General features: G+C 43.6%; 1 protein-coding gene across 1 annotated transcript; it reads left to right on the forward strand.

Moving 5' to 3' along the window:
- The first annotated feature begins 3,653 nt into the window (after positions 1 to 3,653).
- LOC310713601 (DGAT1/2-independent enzyme synthesizing storage lipids-like) lies at positions 3,654 to 14,374 on the forward strand. Its single transcript, XM_083518035.1, has 7 exons — positions 3,654 to 4,104; positions 5,559 to 5,933; positions 7,957 to 8,121; positions 8,905 to 9,095; positions 9,780 to 9,840; positions 12,393 to 12,532; positions 14,177 to 14,374. Exons 2-7 carry the CDS (start codon positions 5,654 to 5,656, stop codon positions 14,279 to 14,281), a joined length of 942 nt encoding a protein of 313 aa, XP_083374161.1. The 5' UTR covers positions 3,654 to 4,104; positions 5,559 to 5,653; the 3' UTR covers positions 14,282 to 14,374.
- Positions 14,375 to 16,750: the final 2,376 nt, after the last annotated feature.

Consider the following 16,750-nt stretch of genomic DNA (forward strand, 5'->3'; position numbering starts at 1 on the left):
GTGCCTACCATTTGAGGCAGAGAGGAGCTCGCTGGGAGGATCTGGTCTGCTGAGCCGGGTGCCGGAGGAGCTGCTGTTACGTGAGTACGCTCAGCCCCGGGGAAGAGGATGGCAGACAGCCATGAATCATACACCGTCCCATTCGAAAAATTGAACGGAGAGAACTGGCAGGAGTGGAGCAGGAAACTGAAGGCCTGGCTGGTAGCCAAGGGGCTGTGGGAGGCGGTCCAAGGGCCCCCACTGCAAGCTGCAGCCGGTGCAGCGGCAGCAGAGGTCGCAGCTGCTCATGCCTCGCAAAGGTGCAACCAGAAAGCCCTGGGAGCTATAGTGCTCAGTTTGGAGGGCTCACAGCTACCTTTGGTGGAAGGGCTTGAGACTGCTCATGAGGCCTACCAGGCACTAGAAAGAGTGCACCACAGGACCACAGCTGGGGCAAAGATCCACACCACTAGACGCTTGTTTGAGATGAAGCTGCGTCCAGGTGACAGCATCAGACAGCATGTAACTGAGATGCTCTCTGTTTTCAACCAGTTGAGGCTGTTGCAAGTCAACTTTTCTGAGGAACTGAAAGTTTATATTTTGCTCAGCTCTTTGGACAAAAGTTATGACAATTTGTGTCTAACTTTGGAGTCGATGAATCCCGCAGAACTTACGCTGCAGTATGTGACAGTATGTGACGCTTGTGTGACGAACAGGAACGCCGTGTCAGAGAGGGCCGAGCTGGCACAGGGAGCCCATCCGGTTGCAGGGGGGGGGGCCAAGTCAGCTGAAAGTACTGTTCATGCTTTTTCCATTCGTCAATGTTTTGTCTGTGGTTCCGTCAACCATCTGCATAGATCCTGTCCGCAGAGAGCCAGAGAGGCCGGGCAGGATGTCTCCAAGGTCATTTCCCATGGCAGCCAGTCCAGGAGAGGAGGCCAGCATGGGAATGCGAAGGGAGGACTCAGGGAGTGAAGACAGTCCTTATCATCTTACTGCTTCCATGGCAACGCTTAAGGACAACTCCAGTAAGGACAGAATGATGCGCTGGGTGATCGACTCTGGAGCCAGCCATCACCTGATAACAGCGACACCTAGTGTCGAAATGCGGAACTGCAGAGCTGTTTCAGCTGGGAAAACTGTTGTATTTGCTGATGGATCACAGAGGCCATTGTCTAACGTGGCAAATGTTTTTGTTTCCTTTTTACAGGCGGAGCTGGAAGTCTACGTTGTGCCAGAGATACATTGTTGTCTTTTATCTGTACCTGCTCTTGTAAAGGAGGGTTATAAGGTTTGCTTTGAAAATGATGTCTGTTCCATTTCCAGGGGTGGGAGACAACTAGTCAACGTGGCATGTAAGAACAATCTCTTTGTTCTGGAGACACCTCTGGAGGGTGAGGGAGACACCAAGACAGCACAGGCGAGGTGTGCTAGTGTTCCCAGTCATGATTCTTGTGTTCACTTGTGGCACAGGAGAATGTCGCACAGCAGTTTGGAAGATGTCCAGAAGTTGCCCAGGTGCACGAAGGGTTGCAAACTGAAAGCATGTGGTAGATCCCTAGATTGTAGGGCATGCAAAAGGGCAAAGGTAAAAGTGTGCAGTTATCCCAGAAAGGAGAGGGTAACCACAAAACCTTTTGAGCTTGTGCACACAGACCTGTTTGGGCCCATGGAAAGTCCGAGTCTGGGTGGGGCCAGGTTTGTGCTGACGCTGACAGATGATTTTAGCCAGAATGGCTGGTCTTTCTCGCTGAAGGAGCGAAGCGAGGCAGTGCAACTAATTAAAGATTGGGTTGCGGAGGTGGAACTACGGTTCTCCACCAAGGTTCAGGGGTTCAGGAGCGACCAAGGTGCAGAGTTTACTGGGTCTGCTCTGCAGAAGTTTTTCAGCAAGAAGGGAATACGTCACAAGGTGACGGGTGCCACTTCTCCTCAGGAGAGAGGCGTGGCAGAGCTCAGGAGTAGAGCTCTGGCTGAAGCTACGGAGGTTCTACTGTGTGACTCCGGGTTGCCTCAGAGCTTTTGGAGTGAAGCGTGGAGGGCGGCCAACTTTACGATGAATAGGTCCTATAACTCGGTTATAGGTGACACACTGTTTTTCCTGTTGCACCGGAAAAAAACGCAGGTGCATTTCTTCCGTGTGTTCGGTTGTGAAGCCTGGGTGCTTGTGCCAAAGGCTCAATGGAAGAAAGGTGATCCGAGGTTCCAGAAAATGATCTTCTGTGGGTATGAACCTGCGACAAAGGGGTGGAGGTTTGCATATCCAGAAGGTGATCAGACCAAGCTTCTGATCAGTAAGCATGCTGAGTTCTGTGAGCAGAATGGTTGGTCAAGACTCAATGAGGGTCCTGACATTCTCTCAGAATGTCTGTCTGATTCTGAGGAGGAGGGAGAGCCAGAGGCTGAACCTGTTGCTGAGGACCAGGTCTCTGAACAGGGTCAAGAACAGGGTTGTGTTTCTCCACAGGTTGTTAAAAGAGAGCCCAAGAGTGAGCCTTCGTCTCCTGTTAGCAAAGTCCAGAAGGCCCAAAGACGCAGTAAGTCAGAGGGGGAGTCTTCTGATGTAGAGGACACACTTGCTGGCCCCAGTGGGTCAGGAGGAGCACCTGAGTTTGTGCTCAGACGGTCCACACGCACCACGAAGGGTGTTCCACCTGAGAGGTTTCATGTCACCAGCGCGTGGGTTGGTTTCGCGCAGTGCGAATCTGGGAGTTTTGAGGAGGTTCAACAGTTGCCTGAGACAGATGCCAGAAGGGGGCAAAAGGCAATGGGAAGGGAGTTGAACTCAAAGAGCTCTGTAAATGGGTGTTCACAGTTTCCCTCAGGGTGCGAGACGAGAGGGGGTGTGAAGAGAATCAGAACTTACAGGGTTAACAGTTCTGAGTGACGTCTCACATCATGAGGCGTGGCTATGTTCACATACGGGAATCTTTCTCTGTGTGTGAGTTCTCTTTCGGTTTTGACCAAGAGGCGAAAGATGTGCGCTTTGTCGCCGGGCTGGATTTACGATGTTTTTCTACAAGATTAAAGACTGTTGGAGATAAGCAAGAAAGCCTGTGTGCAGTCTGATTTATTACCCACACACTGCAACTGTTTCTACCGCTGTGTATACTCTGCTAAAGGGCCAAAGAGGCTGGAAGAGGTTTTGACCGGCACGGACAGCACAGTGGCACAGCTGAGAAGCATGCCGGACACCATCTTGGCCCCATAGGCGGTAATTGGTTAAATCTAAAGGATCTAATGATGTTTTCTTTAAGAGCGGGTGCACCACTGCCTCCTTCAGTTCCCCTGGGAATGTCCATGTGCCAAGGGACAAATTGATGATATCCCCTAGGGGGGCCCGCACCTTGTCTGGACACGCTCTAATCAGCCAAGACGGGCACGGGTCAAAAGGACAGGTGGTGGGCTTTCCAGCTCGGAGGAGTCTGTCCACATCGGCTGGGGATATCCGGTCGAAGTGGTCCAATACTGGGCCCGAGGACAGTCGAGGGGCCTCCAGTTCCTTTATTGTATACAAATTGGCAGGGAGGTCATGGCGGAGCAAAAAGAACTTCTCCGCAAAAAAACTCACAAATGCCTCACAGCTGTGTGTCAAATTGTTATTTAAATTTGGCTGTCCCTCGAGGGACGTTAAAGACCTAATTATACTAAATAATTGTACAACTAAATGGCAGGTCCAATGGAAGAGCTTTTACAGTGCTAGGATTCAATATTGTAAACATGACATGTTACTAAGGTTTATGTATTGCAGGATGATCCTTTTACATGCATATCTTGTCACAATTCTTACCTTTACTCCTTAGTCAATAACTGGTTTTCTGTGACCCAATATGTTATCGTGCAATATGACTGCTATTGTAGATGTGATCTCATCAGTTATCCTTAATTACAAATGGCCACAACTTCCAAGAAGCAGGCACTCTAAGCACTCCCTCTTTTTCACAATGCTTCGTTTCCTCATTCAGATGGCACACCCATCAGAGCCTCTTTAAACAGCCACATAAAGGAACATGTCTCCATAGGGGTGGAAATTAGCCTATGAAAAAGTGCACCACACCAGACAAGACTTCTGCTGCTTCCAGAGAGAGGTGACTGAATTAAAGGCAATTTAGGCTTACCAGGAATGTAAGTAAAAGTTTTTGTTCAGATAATCATAAAGTGTAGATTTGGAAGGGTTCCAAGGGTCATCTAGTCAACCCCCTGCAATGCAGGAATCTCATCAAAGTCTCTCATTCTATTTGAAACCATACTGGGCCCTGCTTCATTTGCAAATGTGCTAGTAGTTGTGCTATATGTCACTTCCTGTGCAGGCATCAGCAGAGAGAGAGAGAGAGAGAGAGAGAGAGAGAGAGAGAGAGAGAGAAATGCTGTCTGTCTTTCAGTGTGCTTTAGGGCTGGGCAATATCAGGTTTATAACATCACAATATATTACCAGCTAAATACCACAATATCTCAATACATCACATGATAAATCTGCGGCTGCAGAGGGCCTTGCCGGGCTCTTGGAGAAGTGACTCTTTCTCACTTAATACTCCAGCAGTGGGGTTTGTGGAGACCTTTACAAAAAGTATAAAATCAATCTATAATGAGCAGACGGCCAATATAATTGTAAACAACATATCAGGAAAATGTATGATATATAAAGGGATGAGGCAAGGTTGCTCAATGTCCCCGCTGTTATTTATATTAATATTAGAAGTACTGGCTCAAAAGATCAGGATTAACAATAAGATCAATGGAATAACAGTGGGCCAGCAAAATTACAAATTGAAAGCATTCGCGGATGACATCGTATTAACCTTAGAACAACCCAGAATGAGCATACTGGAGGTGACAGAAGAGATAAGTAGATTTGTAAAATTGGCTGGCTGCAAACAAAATAAAGGGAAAATCAAGATGCTGCTAAAAAAATAAAGAATAATCAAAGAAAGAAGACATTGAATCAGAATGTGGGTGGGAAATAGAAACAAAAATAAAATATTTGGGGATTTGGTTAACAATAAAAAAAATAATATCTATCAAGACAACTATGTAAAAGCTCGGAAAGAAAGAAAGATTTGGAAATATGGGAGAGAATTCAGCTATCACTGTTTTGGCCATCAAAATGAATGTCCTTCCAATTATAAATGATATCTGATGTTTCATAGAGTGGCACAAAAAAGTATTAAGGTTCATATGGCAGGGAATGAATCCCAGAGTAAAGTTTAAAATTATGATTGATGAAAAGAAAGAGGAGGTTTGCCCTGCCAGACCTTCAACTTTACTTCAAGGCATCATGCCTATGTTGGATAAAAGATGCTCTCTGTTCCTGTTTTTGAAAATGCAAAAAACAAAACAAAACAAACAAAAACCTTCAGCAGTGGAACGAAACCAGCTTGGTTTACAACAGATAAATGATGAAGTCATATATTTGTAATTTTGTAAATCTCCATGATGGACGTTGGAAACACAATATGGCAACTTGGCAAGTTACAGTGGGGAAAACTAGGAAAATATTAAGCAGCATGAGATTTTGATGTATTCATGAATGTTTCTGGGATGACAGATCAAACCAATGTACTGCATTTTCTGTTTTCCAGGTAAACAGTGGGGGAAATATCATCACAACTGAAGAAAATTTCACTTCATATATTTATTTCATTGGCATACGCTTGGTGCTTCAGATCAGGAAACAATGAGCTGGTTTACTCAAATGCTGCAAAACTTGATTAGTTTTCCTTATTTAGAAGAATACCTGAGCTCAGTGGTTCACCCTTGGTGGATTCGTAAGCTTCTGATTTTGCATTGTTCATTAATAATAGATATATATTTGGTTCTCTGTGCTTGCTCATTTGGGCTATATGTTTACATGAAGATGAATAAGCACCAAGAAACTGGTCCTGATAGCAAAATTTGGGAAAAGCCAAGGAAGTTTTTTGCTCATATTATAGATATATATGGAAAGATATGGCATGGTGAGTAAAAGTTTCTTTCATAGCAATAATTCTTCCTTATGAGTCACTATAATTTCATAGGACTGAGGATCAGAATTTCAGGCTTGAAGCATTGGAACAATAGTTGCCACAGAGAATCAGGACTGGACCTCTGAACCCCCCTCAGAGTCACAATATCTACAAATTTGGGTTGGCTACATAAGGATCAAAATAAAGGCATGGCTATTTATTTATGTAATAAGAAAAACAAAGCATTTTATGAAGTATGAAACTAAGGCGGTTCTGTGAACCGCCCTGAGGCCTCCAGGTATAAGGTGGTATATAAATTCAATAAATGATAAAATAAATAAATAAGACAGATTACAAAAGAAAGGGTCAGCTGGTGACTGCATAAACACTATACATTTAAACCACATTTTAAGTACTCTTCGTCTCCAAAAGAAACCTGGAGAATGTTTTTTACCCCTCACAGAGACACAATTAGCAACTAGGTACAGTGGTACCTCGGGTTACAGACGCTTCAGGTTACAGAACTTTGCTTCAGGATGAGAACAGAAATAGCACCATGGCGGCGCAGCGGCAGCAGGAGGCCCCATTAGCTAAAGTGGTACCTCAGGTTAAGAACAGTTTCAGGTTAAGAATGGTCCTCCAGAATGAATTAAGCTCTTAACCTGATGTACCACTGTAGTTGCTAGGGAGGTCAAAAGTGAGTTCCCAACGGGTTTGCAGTTCCATTTGTTGCCGGGCTGACCCAGCTGTCAAACTGTGATCTCTGGACGCCAATGCACTCCTGCAGCAGGCTGCCTCGAATTTCTGTTCTCATCCTGAAGCAAAGTTGTTAACCTGAGGCACTATTACTGGGTTAGCAGAGTCTGTAACCTGAAGCATCTGTAACCCGAAGTACCACTGTATGTACACAAACTACGGGATTTGTCTACCAATTTAGATGGACACTGCGGGAAACAGGATGGTCTAATACAGAGGCCTTTGGCCTGATCCATAGGACTCTTTATATGTTCTCAGTGCTTCCCACAGGTCTCATGTTACTGTAAGTGTTGAAACTTAAATCAGAAATACACGACTAAAATCAAGTTTGGGCCATAAGGATGAGACCTTGTAGCTACTTAGGGCATGGTCAAGGGAGGGTGTCTAGGAAACAGCTTTCTCACTTGGTAGAAAGTGATTCAGAGAATGGTCTGAAGTTGGAGCTCTTAGGCACAGGGAAGAAATATACTCCAGGCCCTGGATCGCTCAGAAGGGGTATACTACTCTTTAAATTTAAAAATTTAAATTTAAAAAGTCTCAGAAAACCTTAGTATAACTATAACAACACATTAAACTGTCTCAAGGGCTCAACCCTATATAAACGCTTAAAGTAGACTAAAACAGCAAAACACAGTTTTAGCTCACCCAAAGACTGGGCAAAAATGTTATCACCTGTGCTCAAAAGGAAGCAAGGAAGGAACATTCTATGAGAGGAGAAATCCCTTCATTCATTAAGGGACCACCACAGAGAAAGTCTTGATCCGTGTGGTTGACAACCTAGCATCCAGAATACTGGAGCATATTGTCGTTGTTGTTTAGTCATTTAGTGGTGTCTGACTCCTCGTGACCCCATGGACCAGAGCATGCCAGGCACTCCTGTCTTCCAATGCCTCCCGCGGTTCGGTCAGGCTCATGTTTGTAGCTTCACGAAACTGTCCAACCATCTCGTCCTCTGTCGTCTCCTTCTCCTTGTGCCCTCAATGTTTCCCAACATCAGGGACTTTTCCAGGGAGTCTTCTCTTCTCATGAAGTGTCCAAAGTATTGGAGCTCAGCTTCACGATCTGTCCTTCCAGTGAGCACTCAGGGCTGATTTCCTTCAGAATGGATAGGTTTGATCTTCTTGCAGTCCATGGGACTCTCAAGAGTCTCCTCCAGCTTCATAGTTCAAAAGCATATAACAGAGCTTTTAACCTGATCTTAATTTTTTTTTCTGAAACACACTGATTTCCTCCAGTAATGGTTGCAGTATTTCTTTGTTGCATTTTGTATTATTTTCAGGTTATGAACTTACTGGTATAGAACATATCCCTAAAGGACCAGGGATTATTATTTATCATCATGGAGCTATGTCTATCGGCTATGTCTTTTTTGCATCTAGATATTTTTTAGAGACGGGGAGAGCATGCTTTTCATTACTGCATCATGTCGTGTATTGGATACCAGGTAAATTATTTAAATTTAAATCATGCTTTTTTACATAAAACATGTAAAATATGACATAAAACAATGCTATAAGCTATGAAACAATGCTATAAAATATAAAACTGTACATCAGGAAAGCAGGTAGAAACAACTGATAAATAGAATAGCAGCAACAGGTGAAATAGTTTAGTTAGTGCAGATGAAGGTACTTTCTCACCAAGTCATTGCTGGTAAAAGAGAATGAATGCAGGATGAATAATTATTTCCAATTCACAACTGAGTCAGCTGAAATGCTCTCCATGAAGAAATGCCATGCTTTTCTGTCTACATTCTTCCCCAGAGATCTAAAAACTGAGGAATCTGGATAATGTGTCATCTGATTCCTATGCTATGACTACAAGCTCTCATGTAATAATTGCTGTTCACTTTAAAACCAGAACAGGGCAAGGCGTAGGTTTTGGGGTGCCTAAGTTGATGATTTACTCAAGTACAAAGAGTTTTGCAAAGTTCTGTCATTAGTAAAGATGGGATATTCCTTACTGGAAAGAACAACACAAAGTATGGGATTCTGCTTGGGAGCATCTGCACTAGCAAACCACCTGTGCAAAATCCCTGTATTCAGACACCACTGGGTGGGAACTGGGATGGGGTAGGAGCTAGTTAAAATGGGTTGGCAGAGAGCTATGCTTGTGATCCATAATAGTGCAATATCTTTGGAATAATGGCACTTGTATTGTATCCACACTATTTCCTAAATAAGTTTCAAATAAAATGCATTCTTCTATTTGGGGCTTATTTTTTCAGGGCTGCAGATGTTTTATTATGTGCTCGGGTTGAAATCTTACAAGAAAGCTGAAATTGTGGAAATGATGAAGAAAGGCTGTTTAATGGGCATTTCACCTGGTGGAGGTAGAGAAGCAATATATAGTCATGATTACTGCCTAATGTGGGGTAAACGCACAGGTTTTGCTCAGACAGCTTTGGAGGCGAAAGTGGTGAGTGATCTTTGTGCAATTTGCATTGCCTTCATGATTATCCTAGATAAGACGTAATGTGTAGACTATCTTGATCCAGCATCCAAAAAAGCTGAGGATGGTAAAGACACTTGAATAATAAATCCCCTTTTCCTTGGTTTTATTTTCTGGGAAATCTGCTGTTCACTGAGTAGGAAATTCGAGGCAGCTTGCTTCTGGAACACATTGGAGCCCAGAGATGACAGCTTGACAGCCGGGTTAGGCCAGTACCAAATGGAACCTCAGACCCGTTGGGAACTCGCTTTTTACCTCCACAGGAGCCCTCAGAGTCCTGGTCATCCCCAAGACCTTTTTCGGGTGCTCGTTGCCTATGAGCTGCCCCCAGACTCCAAAAAGCAGCGGCCGGTTGGCTGAACCTGGCTTCCTTTCCCCCTCAGGGCAAACCAGGAAATTCTTTCCCCCCCCCCCTTAAATTCCTGAAAATCTGGAGGACAGCTTCTGAATTTTCTTCATCTGAGATATTTGAATAGATGTGTCAGGAATTTTAAAGCCAATTACATTATCATTTATAAGTTGCTTCTCATTATAATCACAAATGTGAAGCATTCTTCGTAATCCATAACAAAAATTAAGGCTTGGTTGGGACAAAATAATTATCCAATCCTCACCTTTCTTTTCATGTTTGTTTCATCTTTTTTTTTTTAGCCCATCATCCCTATTTTTACACAAAACAGTTGTGAAGCATACAGGACCATTGGAAAGACAAGTAAGTGAAATACCTTGGTTGATCAAGAGATCTCAGGCAATATACATTTTAATAATATAGAATGATCTTTTTAAAAGAATATCTATTTACTACTCACTTATAGATTTTATTCCATGTCCACTTATCTGCAAAAGCTGTGCTGCCTGCCTCAGTACTAAGTGAACATGCCCTTGCTTAGTTTTCTAGTAGATTTGACAGAAAGCTATAATCGATAAATGCAAAGAGCTGACTGAATATCTTGTACAGTGGTACCTCAGGTTAAGTACTTAATTGGTTCCAGAAGTCTGTACTTAACCTGAAGCATTCTTAACCTGAAGCAGATTTTCCCATTGAAAGTAATAGAAAGTGGATTGATCCGTTCCAGATGATGAAAAAACACCCCCTAAAACAGCAATTTAACACAAATTTTACTGTTTCACGAGACCATTGATCCATAAAATGACTGGATCGATTGGACCTAATGGTCAGGGGTCCCTTTACCTTTACTTAATAGATTTTATTCCATTTACACTTATCTACAAAAGCTGTGCTGCCCCCCTCAGTACTGAGTGAACATGCACTTGCTTAGTTTTCTATTAGATTTGACAGAAAGCTATAATTGATAAACGTGGGAGCAACCCTAACATGGAGGGGAACTGAACAGGAAACATATCATATTCTGTAGTCTATTGTACACAACTTATGACTGATTGCAAAGAGCTGACAAGAGCTGACTGAATATCTTGTACAGTGGTACCTCAGGTTAAGTACTTAATTGGTTCCGGAAGTCTGTACTCAACCTGAAACGTTCTTAACCTGAAGCAGACTTTCCCATTGAAAGTAATGGAAAGTGGATTGATCCGTTCCAGATGATGAAAAAACACCCCCTAAAACAGCAATTGAACACAAATTTTACTGTTTCACGAGACCATTGATCCATAAAATGAAGGCAATAATCAATGTACTGTACTATAAAATAAATAAGACAGTACTTTAGATGAAAAAAATTAAAATTTATTTCCAAACTCACTGTTTGCAGGGGGCTCTGGGTCCTCTTCCACAATCACAATCGGATTAGCTCCCGGCATTCGTGGAGGCCTCAGAGAGCTCCTGCGGCTGGAGCTCAGTCACAGAGCATCTGCAGCCACAGTGGATGTCGGGGTTTGGATCCCGGCATTTGCAGAGCCTTGCAGGCACTGCAGATGTCAGGACTAGGCATTTGCAGAACCGCTCTAAGCACCGCGGATGTCGGGGCTTGGCTCCTGGCATCCGTGGAGCCCTGCAGGCACTGTGGACGTCAGGACTAGGCTCCCGGCATTCGCGGAGCCGCTCTAGGCACCGCAAATGCCAGAGCTTGGCTCCCGGCATTTGCGGAGCCCTGCAGGCACCTCGGACGTCGAGGCTTGGCTCCCGGCATTTGCAGAACCGCTCTAGGCACCACGGATGTCTGGGCTTGGCTCCTGGCAGTCACGGAGCCCTGCAGGCAGCTCGGATGTTGGGGCTTGGTTCCCTGCATTCACAGAGGCCTCTGAGAGCTCTGTAGGCACCACTGATGTCCAGGTTTGCTTCCAGGCAGCGGCGAGTCCTCCAAGAATTTGGACAACTTACCGTATTTTTTGCTCCATAACACACAGTTTTTTCCTCCTAGAAAATAAGGGGAAATGTCTGTGCGTGTTATGGAGTGAATGCCTACGGATGGCGGGGGAATCTGCTGCAGTTGTGAGCAGTCTGTGGCTCGCTTTGAAACAGCAAAGTGGGTGTAAGCGGCTCCTGTCAGTGACCCCAGCCGGGGAGGAGGTAGAGAAGCAGAGCGGGGTTGGCTGCTTTAAAACAACCCCGTGCTCTCTGTCCCTGCCTGCAGTTTTTTGCTGTCCGATTTTGGATTAACCACTGTAGGGGCTGTGTGTGTGTGTGTGTGCTTGAGCTATCGTTCTCCTCCTCCTGCTTCCCGTTCACTCTCCCAGCACCCCTGCGCTCTCCTGCGACTTTGGGATTGATACTCTGTGTGTGTGTGTGTGTGTGTGTGTGTGAGAGAGAGAGAGAGAGAGAGAGAGAGAGAGAGAGAGAGAGAGAGGCATCGTTCTCCTTCTCTTGCTTCCCGTTCACTCCCCCAGCGCCCCTGCGACTTCCAGCGCCCCTGCGACTTTAGGGCGATTTTAGCATGGATCCACATGGATCCTCAGTATTTTTGCATTGAGCTACCCCAAACTCACCGTCAGACCACATGTCTGTGGCCACAGCATGAACCACAAAAATCATACATCCACTGTTTCGTTTAGAATATTTTTTTCTTGTTTTCCTCCTCTAAAAACTACATGCGTGTTATGGTCTGGTGCGTGTTATAGAGCAAAAAATACGGTACTTCCAGGTTACAATCGTTCATAACCCAAAAAAAGTAAGTTGAAGTGTTCATAACCCGAGGTACCACTGTATCTCTTTTCCCAAGCACTTATATTATTTAACTTTTCCTCTCTTCCTATTTATTGCAATTGCTAAACCCTGAGAATGTCAACTAATTTCAGATTTGATATGGTGTCCCTTTCCTTCAGAATCTTCTTCCATTTCATACACAGGGCTGACAAAATGGCTGTATGAGAAAACTCGATGTATGCTTCTTCCCATTTACGGAGGGTTTCCAGTGAAATTGAGGACATTTATTGGAGAACCCATCCCATATGATCCAAATATAACAGCTGTAGAGCTGGCTGAAAGAGTAAGTTAACTCTAAACTTAGAGGTTTTAAAGCAGAATATTTCTTTTCCTCTTGGTTTCTCTCTCTTTCAGCTCTAAATCTTATTGTACATATTGATTTCCTCATTCTATGTGACCTGATATAGGGTTCATTATATATACTTTTGTGCATTATGCCCATCACTCAATTTCCCCTCTCCTTAACTTGAGACTAATTAAATGGAAAAAACTATGTGGTACAAAGATAGATCTGCTCATGTAATGGGATTTCTTCTTTCCACTATACTAGGGTAGACTATACAAATAATCAAAAAATAGATCTTATTCTAATTGCTCCTGATGAAAATTTTGGTCAATTGCATAAAAAGTTGTTGAGCTGAGCTTCTTTGGGGCCATTGGTCAGAATGTTGAGATTTTTTTTGGGGGGGGCCCACCCCAACTGCCCACAGGCACAAAACAGAACCAGAGCCACTCACGTAGGAGCCTGAAACAGCGCACACACAAATTTACCCCAACTCGGATATTTCCTTAAAATGGAAAAAAGAAACCCCCCAGATGGCCCCAGAAGGACCGGTCTGGGATTTCCGAAACATATGGCAACCCTACACTATGTGCCCCAGAATCTGCCTGACAAAGTACCTCCAAGCCACTGTAGTGCTAATTTTTGAGGATATGGAGAGGGTTGAAGAGGAAGACAATTTATTGCACACGTTGATATGTGTTGCATGTACACACTGATGTGTGTTTAAGAGAGCAGTGGATGCAGCTTTGTTAAATGGTGCCATAATTCCTGACCAACTACCAAGCTATCAACTCTGAACCTGCAGCTAATTTGTAATTTGTTATTACTCGTGCATCAGCAAGCTCCTAAATGAGATGCCGTTTCACTGAATACAAGGTCAAACACAAATACTATTTGTATGGTATTACATTGCATGACTTATTCTACCTGCTCCTGCAGGGGATGTTACACTTCCCCCCTTCCTCAAGGAAAACTTGGGAAGCTGAGTCCCAAAGGGAGGGGGCTAAGGGGAGGTGCATGTAAGGTCCTGGTGGCTAATGGGAACGGGGTGGGAACGTTGTTTAGTATGCCTGATCCTTCTCCAAGCACTTTCTGCTTGTTTTCTTGCTGCATCAAGTTTCAGGTTTTGATTGCCTGTTTAAAGGGGCAGATAAGAAATTTCTTTCTGCAAGGGGTTATGCCTTGGTTGTCCTGAGGTTCGCTCCTTTTATCCTACATTGTAACAACCATGCAAGGTAACTACTGTGCACAAAGCAGCTGAAGGCACATATGTTTGATTGTTTCTCTGCCATTCTCATACAGTGCTCTTGGTAAACATAAAGAGAGTGGGCTGGATTCACTGAGAGATGAGCAGTTTCCTAGTGGGGGTTCCTCACCCTGGCTGCTCCGGCCCAAACCTCCATGTTGAAGCAGCCACTTTTGAGGGTTGAGAGACAAGGACTCTCATGCAACACATCTCTGTGTACAAAGACAGTTGTGTATCCCAGAAAGAAGTCACATATTGTGCTTCTATAGCTGGAATAAATGGGTTGCCTCTGGTTCTGATCCATTTAGCTTTTTCCTCACAGATATTAATAACTGTGAATACCTATTTTGCAATCTATTCCTCTAACACAATGTATTCCTCTGGTTTTCTTTCAACAGGCGAAGATTGCACTTGAAAATCTTCGGGATAAACACCAAAAAAGGCCAGGAAATATATTAAGAGCTCTTTCAGAACGATTTGATAAGCATGACAAAGCTAACTAGTCCATATAAAACAGTTGCAGTGTTTCTGACGAGGTGTCTGTAATAGGAAGCATTAATACTTATGTTATTAAAGCTAAGTTGATATACACAGAATTGTGCTGGATTGTTTATTAATTATCTAGAAGGGTCCCTAGCTCAGTAGCTCAGCACCTGCTGTGTGAGCAGAAGGTCCTACGTTTTTGAAGACGTACAAGTGCTTTCCTGCCCTATCCTGTAATATACCCAGAATTCCCCTTTTTGGGGAACTTGCACTAGTAGAGGCAGAATCAAAGAGTATAATGGGAAGGCGAGTGTTTAACTGAAACATGAAATAGCATTACATGTGAAAGAGTAATGTCTATAAATTACCTGTATTAAAACTGTGGCACTTCTTTTATGATTATAAAAGGGTGCTCCAAGATTTGAGCCCTAGAATGCAAATCCTTTTAAACTTATAGCAAGAAAAGTAGAGAAAACAAAAAGATAGCTGGAATTCGTGACTGATCTAATGAAAACAGCCAACTCAAGTATGAATCTGGGTCTGGTGCCCGCCCCACAGTAGCATCCCCCCCCCCCATTGAACACCCTCTTATCAGATGTCAAATAGATAAACAACTACACAACTTTCTGAAGACATCTGAAGGCAACCCTGCATCAGGAAGTTTTTAACTGATGATGTGTTGCTGTGGTTTTTTATGTTCTAAGCTGCCCAGAGTGACTGCAGCAACTAGGCTTTTACACACACACACACACACACACACACACACACTATCTCCTTTATCTTTTAGCTCCTGAAAGACTCAAGTTCCCATCTTAGCTGATTTCTTTCTTCCATAGCCTCAGTTATGAATACCAGAGTAGGCTGATCAGGATTCAAGAATTTGTTGGGCATTTGTTTCTGAAGATGATGTATGGCTCTGTGAACAAAGGCCAAGCTTTAGATCTGAAAATCACTGGGTGTGTAACAATAGAGCTGGGAGGTACATATTCTTGATGATGCCTCACAGTATTATGGTCATTGGCATGGTGCCATTGACATAGATTGTGCCATGGAAATACCATATTTTTCGCTCCATAACAAGCACTTTTTTCTTCCTATAAAGTAAGGGGAAATGTCTGCGCATTTAATGGAGTGAAAGCACTGGACGGCAGAGGGATCCCTTGGCTGCGGCTGCAGTCGCGAGCTGAAGGATGCCTCTGAAGGGATGAGCCAGCAAAGTGAGAGCTGCGCAAAGCGAAACAGAAGCCATGTAAGCAGCTCTTGCTTTGCTTGTGTTAAAGCAAGAAAATCAAGATCCGCTTACACGCTCTGTGCATAATATTTTTCTACTTTTTTTCCTCCTCTAAAAACTAGGTGTGTCTTATGGTCAGGTACATCTTATGGAGCGAAAAATACAGTAAAAATTTGGTCACAGTATGCTTCTTAATCTTTAAATGGTTTATTTAATTTATTTAGATTCATATCCTGCTTTTTGACAAAATTCCTCAAAGTGACTAGTTGCTTTTACTAAAATAATGATGCTAGAATAATGGAAGCTGCAGAAATATCTACAGAAAATATTCAAGCAAGCAGTCATGGGAAATCAATCATACTTGTTGCAATTTTTGTGTGGTATTCATTCAGAAGTGGCTCCATTCTTGTCATCCTGATAGCATCATTGATTGAAGTTCTCACTGCCCACATAGTGATAGTTTCAACAATGCAGGGTGGATATCACCTTAATGGGGTGTGCCAGCCCATTTCAAAACCACGCCAGCTTAGTTGGAGGTGTGGGTGTACCTAGCAATTAAGGAGACACAGCAACTGCAGGACACATTTTCTTACATGCCACAGCATTGCACAATGATGGGTTACAGCATTGGCAGAGTGTGATGGAGTACAGCTGCTCACCTGACCTCCGACTGGTCACATTGCTGCTGCTTAACAGGAGGTAGAGGGGGAAAGGCAAGTTGGAAGCGAGGTCAGCATGGTATAAACAAACAAAGAGGAGCACTGGAGTGGATCCATTGATTTGTTTAAATCACACCCACCTTGCCACTATCTTCCCCACTCTCCATCTACCTCCAGATAAGTAGAAGTGATGCAATACACTGGTTTGTTCCCCCCACAAAACCCTCAACTATTGGATTACAAAAAAATAACCCCCTTGCCCCAATCATATATCTGAATATCCAGAATGATTTATCCCAGTTGTAAAATTTTGAAGTAGTTATTTCCCATATTCTTTCTGCTGCCTTCACTACCCATCCTAACAGGTGCCTTTTTATTTCCTCCATCCACATGCCAAAAGAACCTTTACCTAGTCGGCTTTTGCAAGGGTTGGTGGGCTTCTGTGGCACATTTGCCTTGGCTACTTTCATATCACTTTCATGTATTTTTGAGAAATAAACATTAAGCCCACCATATGTGTATGTGATTACAGTATTGCTCTGACATAACTGACGAATGCATGCTGGACATGGATCCTCCACCCCCACCTGACAATATTG

The sequence above is a fragment of the Podarcis liolepis genome (assembly GCF_965112155.1).
Source record: "Podarcis liolepis genome assembly, chromosome: 8".
Taxonomy (NCBI): Eukaryota; Metazoa; Chordata; class Lepidosauria; order Squamata; family Lacertidae; genus Podarcis; species Podarcis liolepis.